This window comes from Sus scrofa, chromosome 1 (assembly GCF_054392235.1).
Source record: "Sus scrofa isolate SSC_HxYL_T2T_F1_AM1 chromosome 1, Sscrofa_HxYL_maternal_Yorkshire_Landrace_v2.0, whole genome shotgun sequence".
NCBI classification, from domain to species: Eukaryota; Metazoa; Chordata; class Mammalia; order Artiodactyla; family Suidae; genus Sus; species Sus scrofa.
Window position 1 is genome coordinate 122,146,031 of NC_139383.1, and position 14,449 is coordinate 122,160,479.

At 42.2% G+C, this 14,449-nt stretch overlaps 1 protein-coding gene across 8 annotated transcripts in view; it reads left to right on the forward strand.

The window, feature by feature from the left end:
• Positions 1-14,449, forward strand: part of MYO1E (myosin IE) — a 224,024-nt gene that overhangs the window by 142,580 nt on the left and 66,995 nt on the right. For all 8 annotated transcript variants that reach the window (XR_014810374.1, XR_014810375.1, XR_014810376.1 and 5 more), the window contains exons 10-15: positions 2,978-3,174; positions 7,126-7,206; positions 7,504-7,590; positions 10,150-10,236; positions 11,814-11,981; positions 12,990-13,075. Coding sequence is in view for 2 of the 8 variants with exons in the window: in XM_021073512.2 (XP_020929171.1) it covers positions 2,978-3,174; positions 7,126-7,206; positions 7,504-7,590; positions 10,150-10,236; positions 11,814-11,981; positions 12,990-13,075 (706 nt within the window). In the remaining 6 variants the exon portion in view is untranslated. The remainder of the gene's footprint in view (positions 1-2,977; positions 3,175-7,125; positions 7,207-7,503; positions 7,591-10,149; positions 10,237-11,813; positions 11,982-12,989; positions 13,076-14,449) is intronic.

Genomic DNA, 14,449 nt, shown 5'->3' on the forward strand with positions numbered 1-14,449 from the left:
AGATTTTCCTTAGCTATTGTATTGTAGAAAAAAGAGGTAATGCAACAGGATCGGCAGTGTCTCTGGAGCACCAGAATGAAGGTTCAATCCCCGTCCCTGCTCAGTGGGTTGAAGGATGTGGCGTTGCCAAAGCTCTGTAGGTCACAACTGTGGCTGGGGTCTCATCCCTAACCTGGAACTCTGTATGCCACAGGACAGCCAAAAAATCAATCAATCAATCAATAAAACCCCCATTACAACATCAGCATTTTTAAATTAATCTATACCTCGTTTTGCTCTGTCCCTCCTGACATTCTCCCCAACCCACCCCACCCAGCCCCTGAACTGCCACTCCTGTCTGATAACCCTCACACACACCCTGGTGGAAATTCACAGCCAGTAGGAAGTCACTATGAGCAGCCCTATAATTTCAGCACCAGGGCAGCCACTGAAGAAGATGTGAGGCTTTAAAAGCTTGTACTTGAAAAACATGGCATGGATATTTTGAAAGCAAGGACTAGATTTCCTTTCTAGGCTTCTTAGCTGTTTGCCTTTGCTCATGGTTTTGATTCTTGGCCAAACTCCATGTCTTGTTTTTCGAGTGCCTATGGTCCTTTTTGTGTGCCCTCTTCCCTGCTACTGAAGAGTATAAGATGTGGAAGGATATCGTGTTTCCTTGTCAGTCTGGTCTGTTTTGTCTCAAGGACTCAAGGGCTTAGCCCATATCATTTTATTTCTTTAGCTATGGTCATGAAGATGATGGCATAAACATTTTTACCAACAATTTTCATTGCGTCCCTATTTAAGCGTGGCTGGGGGCTTGGGAGAAGCCCATATTTAATCTTCATGCCATCTGCCTGGTGATGATGATAGTAACTAACATAACAGTTTCCCCTTAGTAACGCCCTCTTCAATGTCACACACTTTGGTAAATGTCTCTTTGATTTTCACTATAAATCTGCACGTGTCCAATGTGATTTGCAGGCATCTTATGTCCTTGTTCTGTGCAAGGCAAGTTTCATTTTAGTGGAAGACGCATCTAGATTCCTAAATGTGTGTGTAAATATTAAAACTAAACTTAAAGAGAAAAAAAAGAAAAAAATGGCCATTGGCAAATTAGTGCATTTAGTTTTGTTCATGTGCCCTTTGAAAAGGGAACCTCTCCTTGTTAGAGCACTTCTGTGAAACAGTCATGTAGATAATAAATACCTTGTCGTGGCATTACACTTTTTCAAAACGCTTTCGCTGATTTAATCTCACTGGAAGGTATATACTCAGAAATGCCAGCCTGTTACATTCTAACACCATCTGTGAAATTCGAACAGATTATCCTTTATTAGGGAGCCTTATGATTTTTGAGCATTATCATAAGGTCTTTAATAAAAATCCCTTCATCAGAGAATTTTGGCAAAGCTTTCTGCAGAAAAGAAGACTCATATCCAAGTTCAAAATTTTGATTTGTGTCTGTAAAAACCTTTCATTCATACTGGGAAAAAAAAATCTCAGCATTCTTTCTTGCCCAAGAATGGTGTCGCTTCTTCACATTGGAGTGTTTTGACCAAAAGTCAAGAAAATCCATTTATGTCACTGGCCCACCTCTTGGTGAGTTTCTTGGCCTGAAACAAGTTGCTGAGCCATGGGAACCTCAGCTTTTCTATCCAGAGACCACAAATTATGCCAATGATGTGTCGTTAGGATGCAGTGGGTATGCTGAGATATGAATACCACCAACCTCCTCCATCCCTCTGTGCACCACCCTGGGGAAATCAGCTTGTATCCTTCTCTAGAAGCCCCCTTTGACTCCAGGCTAAACATCCCCTGCCATACAAGGCCGCCACACCATCAGAATTCATCCTGACCTTTCAATCACCTCCCTTGCCTTCCATCTCCAGCCATTGCTGGTCTAGTCGCTGTACCTCCTCCATGTCACCCACGTTCCTCTCTCCTTGCCTTTGTACTCTGCACTCCCCACTTCCTCTTCTTCCTTCTCTGCATCTGTACAAATCCTGCTCATCCCTTTTTGTCTTGGTTTGGTTTGGGTTTTTTTTTTTGTTTGTTTGGTTTGGTTTATTTTTTTATGTTTAATGATTTTTGATTTTTCCTTTACAGCTGGTTTACAGTGTTCTGTCAGTTTTCTACTGTACAGCAAAGTGACCCAGTAACACACATATATACCTTCTTTTTCTCACATTATCCTCCATCACGCTCCATCATAGTAAGCTATGATGTGACTAGATATAGTTCCCAGTGCTGTACAGCAGAATCTCAAACTCCCCACCCCAAATCTCACATCTTCCTTGGCCAGCCCAAGCAAAGAGTATTATCTTCCTGTTCTAAATTCCTCTAGGACTTGATTGTCAGTCTTTGTCACAGACTTAGCTTTCTGTAGGCTTCTTTATTTGCTAAACTACCCCTGCCTCATCTAGATGGTGTTCACGATTTCTTTAATATGTTATTTCCTGTCCTTTCTCATTAGGAACCCTACACATGGCAGGCGCTCAATAACTATATAACCGGTGAGCGTTATGAGTGTGATGGTATCAGGTGCGTCATGCTGTTTGGGAATGATGATGCTATGAAACCCCTGTACCAAGAAGGAAGAAAACAATATTTAGAGCCAAAGAAGTGTTTCTTGATTGAGTTCCTTCCGGGCTGTCTTGCTGCAAACTTGGAAAGATGTCCCTTTTAGGCACTTGGCTATGATCTCAGTAGGGGGGTTTGGCTTGCCACCCTTCTCGGATTTGTATCATTGGAAGTCACAGGCGTCATAGGAATTGACTCATGTAATAGAACAATTGGGGAAAACAAAGTGGATGGATGTGTGTGGGATTGCTGATAAGCAGCCCTCATCAAAGCCAAAGTTTTTGAGGGCTGGTGATGGTGTCTTGAGTGCACATGCTCACACTAACACACACACATACACAAGTCCCTCCACGTATTTGTGAGATGAATTATTAAAATTCTGTAAGACAGTCATGTCTTATTTTGCTTTGTATAGTTTTGGCTTTTCCTGCATATCTGCTGGGGATCAACCAGGACCGGCTAAAAGAGAAGCTAACGAGCCGACAGATGGACAGCAAGTGGGGAGGCAAGTCCGAGTCCATCCACGTGACCCTCAATGTGGAACAGGCCTGTTACACCAGGGACGCGCTTGCCAAGGCCCTGCATGCCCGGGTCTTTGACTTCTTGGTAGATGTAAGTAAACCCGTGTCGACATTGCTGATGCTTCGTGTTTTAGCATCTGTAATGCGTCAAATTTCTAAGAGCTTTGTTTTTGTGTTTTGGCTCATTCCTTATAGCCATTCCTTTACTCCTCCACTTTTTATCATCACCCTGGGATTGCTGAGTTCCACTTTTACTTCAAGAATTGTCCAGCAAGACTATTAATATGGTAACAGCTTCTTGTGGACAAAATATTTAGTAAAGCCAGGACTATAGACTGGAAAAAGAGGAGACCCATGGTGACAAATCTTACTTGACTTAAGATCCTAAAGTTTTAAAATCTTGTACTTGTCATCTGTTGCTAATGCTACAAATTAACCCAGAATTTAGTGGCTTAAAACAATAAGCATTTCTTCTTTCCCAGTTTCTGTGGGTCAGGTATTTGGAAGTGACTTCATTTGGTGGTTCTCAGTCAAGATGCTGATTGGAACTACATGGCTTGACTAGGGTTGGAGAACCTGGTTCCAAGATGGCACACTCACATGGCTGCTGACAGAATGTCTCAGTATCTTGCTACAAGGGCCTTTTGGGCCGCTTGCCTTTTCTCACAACATGGCAATGCGAGTGACCTAAGAGAGAGCAGGGAACAAGCCACAGTGCTTTTAATGTCCTAATCTTGGGCTCATGTATTGCCACTCTGCCATCTTCTGTTCATTAGAAGCAGGTCACTAAGTACAGCTCACAGTTCAGGGGAGGAGAATTAGGTTCCACTGTTTGGGATGAAGAGTATCAAAGACTGTTTGGACATATTTTTATTTTTTCCCATTTACAAATTTTTTGTGTGAAAGTATAGTTGATTTACACTGTCATGCCATTTTCTGCTGTACAGCAAAGTGATCAAGTCGTTTATATATACACATTCTTTTCCTCATAGCATCCCCATCATTTTCCATCCCAAGAGATTAGACACAGTTCCCTATGCTATACAGCAGGACCTTGTTGTTTATCCATTCTAAATGTAATAGTTTGTAGTTCCCTTAGTGGCTCAGTGGTAACAGATCTCACTAGCATCCATGAAGATACAGGTTGGATCCCTTGCCTCACTCAGTGGGTTAAGGATCCAGCATTGCCATGAGCTGTGTGGTGTAAGTCGCAGAAGTGGCTTGGATCCTGTGTTGCTGTGGCTGTGGTATAGGCCAGTGGCTACAGCTCCAGTTCAACCCCTAGCCTGGGAACCTCCATATGCAGCAGGTACAGCCCTAAAAAGGCAAAATAAATAAATAAATAAATAAATAAAGTAATCGTTTCTATCTACTAACCCCAAACTCCCAGTCTATCTCATTCCCTCCCCCCTCCCCCTTGGCAACCACAAGTCTATCCTAGTGTATATTTTTAAAACTACCAAAGACTTAAAATTATGGCATAACCATGTAGATATATATAATATATAATAATTTATATGGATATAAAATACTAGTCTGTCAGCAGTATAGAACTGCCATTGACAATCTATGTTAATCACAGTAACCTCTAAATGTAGAACGATAATTACAAGCACTTCTATAGCATTTACTATGTGCCAGATACCATTCTACGTATTAAATAATAACTCACTTAATTCTTACAAGAACCCCGTGACTTAGGTAATATCATCTGTATTTTATAGATAAGTTAACTGAGGCACAAAGAGGTTCAGGAACTCGCCCAAGGTCACACCACTCTTAAGTGCTAAATGTAGGAATTAAACCCAGGTAATTTGGCAATGTTCCAGCTATTTCTCTTCTGCCTTTCGTGTATTCAAGCCAAAAGGAACCCTAGGGCGACCCTAATCAAAGCGACAACAGCCTGGCCATTAGGTCCAAAAAATCTGTGTTGGAGTCCAAGCAATGACATCTATAAGGCTTCAAGTATGGTTGGGTGTGTGAGTAAGTCAGGGCAGGAGAGGGTAATTATTCTGTGTACTTCCTCTGGTTATTTTAAGAGTAAGATTGCTTGGGAAGGTCAGGGTCATACAAAACATTAGTCATGCTTTTAACTTGTCCAGACCCCTCATTTTACTGACAAGGGAATCTTAGCCCTGAGTATTGGCAGTTTCACCCAAGACCATTCAGCAAGAGGGCGGTGCTGAACCAGGGTTAGAACCCACATCTCTTGTCTTATTCAGTGGATCTTCCAGTACCAGCCTTTCCATCTTATTTCATGTGTGGTATAATGGGATGGATGCCTCATATAAATGACGCTAACTGAAGCTGACATTTACCAAGCCCTGACTGTGTGCCAGGCACTGGGCTAAGTGCTGTATATGGTCACCCACTGGCTCATAAAAAGATGAGTATCATTTTCTTTGCCCGGAAAACACCTGCAGTACTTCAGAATTGATCCAGATATCCCCCACCCCCAGGAATTTTTCTGCTACATTTCTACCTCCCCTGCAGCCCTCACCAACCCCCTTCTAACCTACACCAACCCCTCTATCATTGTCTGTTCTGTTGGTTACACGTTTCTCCTCACAGTGGTCAAGGACACAGATAGAGTCATCATACTGCTTAAACTTAATTCCAGACCCTTCCTCTTGCCCAGTGAGATCTCATGCTTTATAATGTTACCACTGTCATTAGGAGGAATTGCAGTGAGAATTAAATGAAATAACATTTGGGAAGCACTTAGCAAAGCCTGGCTCTGGTGCATGTTAAATACATGTAAGCTGCTTTTATTTTCATTGTTTTAAGATGGATTTCCGCTATTACTATTTATAGCTGCCTCACCCTCTCTATATAAACACCTGAGAACAGAGACTGTCTTCTTGACATCTCTGGCAGATTATGGGAGGTGATCGTTAATTGACTGCAGACATACCCCATTTTATTATGCCTTGCAGATACTGTGTTTTTTACAAATTAAAGATTTATGGCAACTCTCTATGGAGCAAGTCTGTCAGAGCCATTTTTCCAACAGCATTCTCTCACTTCATGTCTCTGTCACATTTTGCTGATTCTCACAATATTTCAAACCTTTTCATTATTATAATATTTGTTATGGTGATCTCTGATCAATGGTCTTTGGTGTTACTGTTGCAAAAAGATTACGGCTTGTTGAAGGTTCAGATGATGGTTTGCATTTTTTAGCAATAAAGTGATTTTTAATTAAGGAAAGTACTTTTTTTTAGATGTAATGCTATTACATGGTTCATAAACTACAGTATAGCGGAAACATAACCTTTATATGCATTGGGAAACCCCCCCCCAAAAAAATTGTATGACTCACTTTTTTGGTGATATTTGTTTTATTGTGAGGTCTGAAACTGAATCTGTAGTGTCTCCAAAGTATGCCTATACTGAATGGAGTCAATAGAAATAAGATTTACAAATCTTATAATATTGGTTCTTTTCATGAAATAGGTTTTACTTCAGTCACCCCAGATGATACTTTCTTCTAATTCTCAAGACTTCTTGAGAAAAACTAGCTCTGCCAGAAATTGTTTTTATCATTAAGGCAACTTTTTTTTTTTTTTTTTAAATCTTTGTCTTTTTAGGGCTGCACCCGCGGCATATGGAGGTTCCCAGGCTAGGGGTCTAATCAGAGCTACAGCTGCCGGCCTACACCACAGCCACAGCAACACCAGATCTGAGCCACATCTTCGACCTACACCACAGCTCACAGCAACGCTGGATCATTAACCCACTGAGTGAGGCCAGGGATCAAACCTGCAACCTCATGGTTCCTAGTCGGATTTGTAAACCACTGAGCCACGATGGGAACTCCTAAGCAAACTTTTTTATTTGTCTACCATACCAGCTTTTTTTTAGATTCCGGTGCTTTCCCAGAGTACTTGATTCAATGAGACCTTTTTCACTGCAGTTCACCTGCATGTCCTCTTGTTTCCAATAGGCAGTGAGTGGTATTTGCTTCGTTTTCCCCCTGACATGACTATTTTTAATATGAATGTAAAAGGGGTTAATTACTCTCCTGGTGACTTTTTCCTAGTCCATCAACAAAGCGATGGAGAAGGACCATGAGGAATACAACATTGGCGTGCTGGACATCTATGGCTTTGAAATATTTCAGGTAAGACCAGTTGGAGTAGTTGGAGACTAGAGCAGGTGATGCCTGTTATCTTGCTTGAAAGAAATCATTCTAGGCAATGGAAAAAAACTATTGTGGCTCGTTTTTGCCTTTTTGAGATCTTCCTGTACCTTTACCAAATTAGTTTCTCCTAAATATAAACTATGCTGCTTTCTCCTCATTCTGCCAACATTTCTGTTAAGCTTCTTCACTAAGTCGCTCCAGAAGTGACTTTAAAATGATTTTGCAGAAACAATTACATGAAAGTAACTTTCCTTTCTCTCTCTCTCTTTTTTTCAGAAAAATGGTTTTGAACAGTTTTGTATCAATTTTGTTAATGAAAAATTACAGCAGATTTTTATTGAACTCACATTAAAGGCAGAGCAGGTAAGCAGTCCATCTTTGTTCATCTCATTCTGTTCCTAATTTGTTTTATTTTTATTTATTTTTATTTTTTGTCTTTTTAGGGCCACACCCACAGCATATGGAGGTTCCCAGGCTAGGGGTTGAATTGGAGCTGTAGCTGCTGACCTACACCACAGCCACAGCAACGCCAGATCTGAGCCACATCTCTGACCTACACCGCAGCTCATGGCAATGCCAGATCCTTAACCCACTGAGGGAGGCTCTTTTGTTTTAAAGGGTATATAACTTTCTCTCCTTTGGTGATAGATTCAGATTTCAGTCTTATATTAGGAAATGTACTTAGAGTCAGGCAGGAAAACCATACGCCACTGGGACATTTTAGTCTGAAGTATAAACACCATCTGCTACATTCTCTTTCTTCTTTAAGAAATGATGCTGTGAAGTTGGGCTTATGACTGGCTGTTTTTACTACTCTCTGACTCATTGACCAAATGGAAATGGAAACCTATTCCAACCCCAGTTGTTTATGGCATATACTGTGTTCCAAGGGAAATTTTGGCTTTCTCAGATTTGCTCTAACATAAAAATAAATATGTCTTTAACAAAGCTGGTATTTCAGTTCTGACTTGAGGTTACATATCTTGCTTGTGTTATCTTCTGCAAGGCCATTGCCAGTTCCCTTTTATCCTGTTACCTACTGGTTGTTTGATTTCTTGGGTCGCTGTAATAAGGTACTGCAAACTGGGCAGCCTAAAACAATAGAAAAGTTTTTCCCTCACAGTTTAGGAGATCAGACTCCAAAATCAAAATGTCAGTAGGATCAGAGTACCTGAGGGGGTTCAGCGGGTTAAGAACCCAACGTGGTGTTGGTGAGGTTGCAGGTTCGATCCCTGGCCTCTCTCAGTGGGTTAAGAATCTGGCATTGCCGAGAGCTATGGTATAGGTTGCAGATGCCGCTCAGATCTGGTGTTGCTGTGGCTGTGGCATAGGCCGGCAGCTGCAGCTCTGATTCAACCCCTAATCCTGGAACTTGTATATGCCGCAGGTGTGGCCATAAAAAGGAAAAAAAAAAAAAGGCTCTAGGGGAAAATCTCTTCTGGCTTCTGGGGGCTCCCACCATTCCTTGTCTTGTGGTAGCATAACTGATCTCTGCCTCTCTCTTCACATGACCTTTTTCTGTGTCCAAGCTAGGGGTCTAATTGGAGCTACAGCTGCTGGCTTACGCCACAGCCACAGCAACACCAGATCCTTAACCGACTGAGCAAGGCCAGGGATCAAACCTGCATCCTCATGGATGCTAGTCGGGTTCATTAACCACTGAGCCACAACGGTAACGCCTGTCCTTTGTCTTTTAACAGCACTGGTCCTTGGATCTGGGGGTCACCCTAAATCCACCATAGTTTCTTTTGTGAGATTCTTAGCTAATCATATCTACAGAGATCTTCTTTCTAAACCTCACAGTTTGAGGGTTTCGGTGGACACAAGATCATGGGGGACGCATATCAAAGGCTGTTTGGGAAATGTTTATTCATGGCAGCATCCGTGCCTCTGCTTGGGAACTCCAGTGGCCAGTGGTTTTCACAGAAACCTCTGCCCTGGAATAATCTGGCTTTCCACCACCTCACAGCAGCTAGTGTGAAACCACAAGAGAGGACAGAGGAGGAGCTGAGACAGAGGTAGGCAGAGGCCAGATAGAGAAGGACTTTGTAGGGCATGGCGAAGACTGCAGATTTCATGGTTAGTTTGACAAGAAACCATTGAAGAATTTTGAGCAGAGAATGACGCCTTCTGATTTGTGCTTGTTTTTGATGAGGTTGCTCTGGCTCTATTGGTGATTAGGTGAGGCAGGAGAGGGCAGACGGGAGTGGAAGTTTCTAAACCAGTGTGGAGACTACCACAGGAGACTGGGCAAGAATTGGTGAGATGTGATGGCAGCAGGAGAGGTGGTGACAAGGTGAGAGGTAGTCAGATTCAGAACGTATTTCAGAGAGTGACTCAGCATGGCATGCTCAGTATAATTAGCAATATGCTAAGAAGGGAAGAGGGGTCAAGGGTCATTCCTACCTTTACAGCTTGAGTAACAGGCCCAGTCTTACCCTTGACTATTACTGAAGGGTAAGATTAGGACAACTGGGAGGTCCCGTTGTAGCTCAGTGGAAACAAATACAATTAAGAACCATGAGGTTGAGGGTTCGATCCCTGGCCTCTCTCAGTGGGTTAAGAATCTGGCGTTGCCAAGAGCTGCTACTGGTATAGGTTGCAGATGCAGCTTGGATCTGTTGTTGCTATGGCTGTGGTGTAGGCTCAGCTACAGCTCTGATTTGACCCCTAGCCTGGGAACCTCCCTATGCCTTGGGTGTGGCCCTAAAAAGACAAACAGACAAACCCAAAAGTACCAAGCAAATGAAACGTTCCTTCCCTCTTCCTCTTAGAGAAACATTAAAGTTGAAAGTTTTTAGTGAAGGGCATCCAGGGTTTTCTTTCCTGATGATTCATGTGTCTGTGCTGTCCATCTGTGCAGAACTCCAGCTGGTCTTCTTGACTGGGTGATAATGTGAATTACCACTTTCTGTCCTGCAGGAAGAATACGTTCAAGAGGGCATTAGATGGACACCCATTGACTACTTTAATAACAAAATTGTTTGTGATCTCATCGAAAACAAAGTTGTAAGTATGGGTCTAGACTGGTGTGTCGCTTCACTACTTACAGGTTGACATTAAGTGTTTTTGTTCTCTCGGCCATTGTATTAGAATAGGCGAAGTAACAGCTCTGATTTGCAGAGAGGTTTGGCAATTACATTAATTTTGCAAATAGGTGTGTGAAAATAGTGTTTTAGTCTTTTTTTTTTTTTTTTTTTTTTTTTTTTTTTAATTTTAACACAGTGTGCAGCAGCTTGATGGGGGATTTTAGTTCCCAGACCAGAAATCAAACCCGGGCTGCAGCAGTGAATGTGCTGAATCCTAACTACTAGACCACCAGGGAATTCCCCGGGAGTTTTATTCTTATAGTTCATATACATATGAATATAGGAGTACATTGTCAATTTACAAATGGAGATTGTCACTGAATCTTAAGAGAAGACAACAATCACTTATGTTGACGGCATAGTATGTGAAGAGATATAAAATTGGCCCTGCCTTCTAGACCATTTATACAACTTATAGGACTTTAGCTCTAGAAGTTACTCAAAAGAAAATAAAAGGATGCAGACAGACATTTGTACAGTACTATTTTGTTCTGTTTTCTTCCCAAAATGGAAACTATAGAAACAGCCAAAGAGAAGTCAGTCCTTAAATAAACTGTAGCATATGAGAATGGGGAAATATAGCCATTAAAATAAAAATAAGTATAGGAGTTCCCTGGTGGCCTAGCAGTTAAGGACTTGGCATTGTCATTGCTGTGGCTTGGGTTTGGTTTGATTCCTGGCCTGGGCACTCTGCACGCCATGGACATGGCCCAAGAGAAATAAGAAATAAGTATAAAGACTATGTAAAAATAGAATTATTTATAAAAATAGTGCTATGCAGAAAAGAGTAATATGTGATAGAATGTGTCCATTATGTAACTGTATTAACTATGTCTATATGGATAACAGGCTGAAAGAGAACATTAAGAAATAGGGTCTTAAAGGGGAGTTCCTGTCGTGGCTCAGCAGAAGCGAATCTGACTAGCATCCACGAGGATGTAGGTTCGATCCCTGTCCTCACTCCATGGGTTAAGGATCCCACGTTGCCATGAGCTGTGATGTAGTTTGAAGATGTGGCTGGGATCTGGCTTTGCTGTGGCTGTGTTATAGGCCAGAGGCTACAGCTCCAATTCAATCCCTAGCCTGGGAACCTCCATATGCTGCAGGTGCAGTCCTAAAAAGACCAAAAAAAAAAAAAAAAGAAAGAAAAAAGAAAAGAAATAGGGTCAAAGGGAAATGTTTTTCTTTTTCTTTAGGGTTTTTTAAATCAGCTTAGTATAAATAGGCATGAGCAGATAATGATCTGTGTATGACTTTGAATAGAACTTTAGGGAGTTAAATTTTTTTTTTTGAAAATAAACTTTGCTCCATCGTTGGATCTAGGGGTGACTCCCATTTGGGATTATGAATCGCATTCTTCCTCAAAGGGAAAGACTGACTTTCGAGATGGTATCGTAAGGCTAGGAAGCTGTTTCCTTGCTTAAGGAAAGATCTGATAAACACTGTGTATTTTAGAATAGTCACTGACTTGGGGCTTGGCTTTCTTGGTCCCATCAGAACCCTCCTGGGATAATGAGCATCCTGGATGATGTCTGCGCCACGATGCATGCAGTGGGTGAAGGGGCGGATCAGACGCTGCTCCAGAAACTTCAGATGCAGATTGGGAACCATGAGCATTTCAACAGCTGGAACCAAGGCTTCATTATTCACCATTATGCTGGGAAGGTATGACCAAGGAGCAGAGGTTCAACAGGAAGGGGAAGTTATCCTTTCCAATGTCTACTTATATCAAGCCTTTGGGTCTGTAATCTGTTTTCTCATGAGGCAACTGAAAACAATGTCCATAGTTTTATCTGCTTTACCATGTTTTATTCATCCATCATTCATTCATTCAACAACCTATGAAGTATTTGGAGAGACAAACAAAAGAAAGTATACAGCACTGTGTATTTTTTTAGCATGAATCACCCTTTAATAGAACATACGAATGAATCATAAATATAATTGAAGCATGAATCAGCATATATTAACTACTGAAGGACTGGGGTTTTGTCTTGCCTCTTGTGCAAACACAAGCCTGCGTTTTTTACTTGTCTGTCCTTCCTGGAAGTGTAAATAAGGACCCAAGGCTCATTTTAGTGTTTGTCCTCATAAAATTCATGAGTACTGGGTGCTACTGGATGCCAAGCTTTGTGTGGGTGTGGGTCAGGTCATGATATTTGGGGACTTCCAAGTACTGTGGAAATGCATTGGTCTTACCCTTCATCTCAGCTAATCTTGTGTTAACCAGGAAGGGTCGTTGAGAATAAGGCTTTGACTGAATTGATCCAACTCTGACACTGTTTCTGGGGAAAATCAAGAGCCTCAGATGACATGGCCCATTGCAATGGGTTAATGAGCATGAAGAGTTTTATTTTATTCTACCTTAACTAAAATTTAGGCAATAAATTAAGTTTATTGGTTGCACATCCCATAGATCCATTGAAGGAACATGTAATCATGAGAGCTGGGGTCCTGGTTATATGCCACTTGGGTCATGTAAGCAGCTAGATACCAGTCATTTAAAAAGTGACATAAAACGGGCACAGCCTTAATGTAACAGGGCAGGATAAAAGCCCAGTTGTTCCGTCTGGAAATATATACATTCTCTTAAGGATAGCCATGCCAACCTGGGTTTTTTGTTCTGTAAAATACTTAAATGATAAAGCTCAGCTTCTTTCTGTTCTTGGCCAGGTGTCCTATGACATGGATGGCTTTTGTGAACGGAACCGTGATGTGCTTTTCATGGATCTGATCGAGCTTATGCAGAGCAGTGAGCTGTAAGTATATTTGCTTTATCTGACGTAGGATATAGGTTTAATCAGATTTCAATATTAAAACAAACTTGTGGAGTTCCTGTCATGGCTAAGTGGTTAAAGAATCTGACTAGGAACCATGAGGTTGCAGGTTCAATCCCTGGCCTCGCTCAGCGGGTTAAGGATCCGGTGTTGCCATGAGCTGTGGTGTTGGTTGCAGACACTGCTTGGATCCCGAGTTGCTGTGGCTGTGGTGTAGGCCGTCGGCTACAGCTCCAATGAGACATCTAGCCTGGGAACCTCCATACGCCTTGGGTGCGGCCCTAGAAAAGACAAAAAACAAAAAACAAACCAAAAAAAAAAACTGTGACACTTGAATGGTCAGCATTTTATTTCCTTGTGCTGTTGGGTCTGGGTTATCAACAGACAATTTGGCTTCTCAAAATAGCTTTTTCCCTAACAATTTTTGTCTCTCCCTTGTACCCTTAACACTTCCCACCCCACATTCGAAATGCTATCTGCATGCCCTTCAGGGCCCCCAGCTTCATAACTTTCCTTACTATCATCAGAGAGGAGAGACCATGCCGGGGTTAGGTTGGGGTGGCCATGTCTGACCATCTAAGAGTGGGACAGTCTGGTTCTGGGACACATTGCCCATGGAACATCACCCCAAGTATTCTCCATGGTTACTCAGTTTTTAAAATGCTAATGGCAAAAAAAAAGGAGTTCCATGGTGGCACAGTGGTTAACGAATCCGACTAGGAACCATGAGGTTGCAGGTTCGATCCCTGGCCTTGCTCAGTGGGTTAAGGATCCGGTGTTGCCATGAACTGTGGTGTAGGTCACAGATGTGGCTCAGATCCCGCATTGCTGTGGCTCTGGCATAGGCTGGTGGCTACAGCTCCAATTAGATCCCTAGCCTGGGAACCTCCATATGCCAAGGGAGCAGCCGAAGAAATGGCAAAAAAGACAAAAAAAAAAAAAAAAAACTGCTAATGGATTAGCTCCACCCAAGTTAACCTGAGTTGCTAAAGCTGGGGAAATGGTTCAAGAACTCAGGGAGGGGCACTCAGAGATCCATTTTAACTCCCAAGACCCTGACTAAGCTGTAGACGTAGAGGCAGTGGGGGGCTTCCCCCATGTAAACCGCTGGAGCTCTTGGGACCAGCTCTGCCTTGTCCTTTCCTCTTCTTTGCAAAGGTCCCCACAGTCCTGGATAATGAATATGAGATGTCACTTACACGATCAAGCCCATCCATGCCAGCCAAGTACAACACTGCACAAGCTTCCAGATTTCACAAGTTCTTAGCGCCGCCTCCAAGTAATAGCTGCCTTTTAGTTTCTGTTACTTCAACTGTCATAGCATCTGGGTTAACTGCTTTCATCAACAACTTCGAG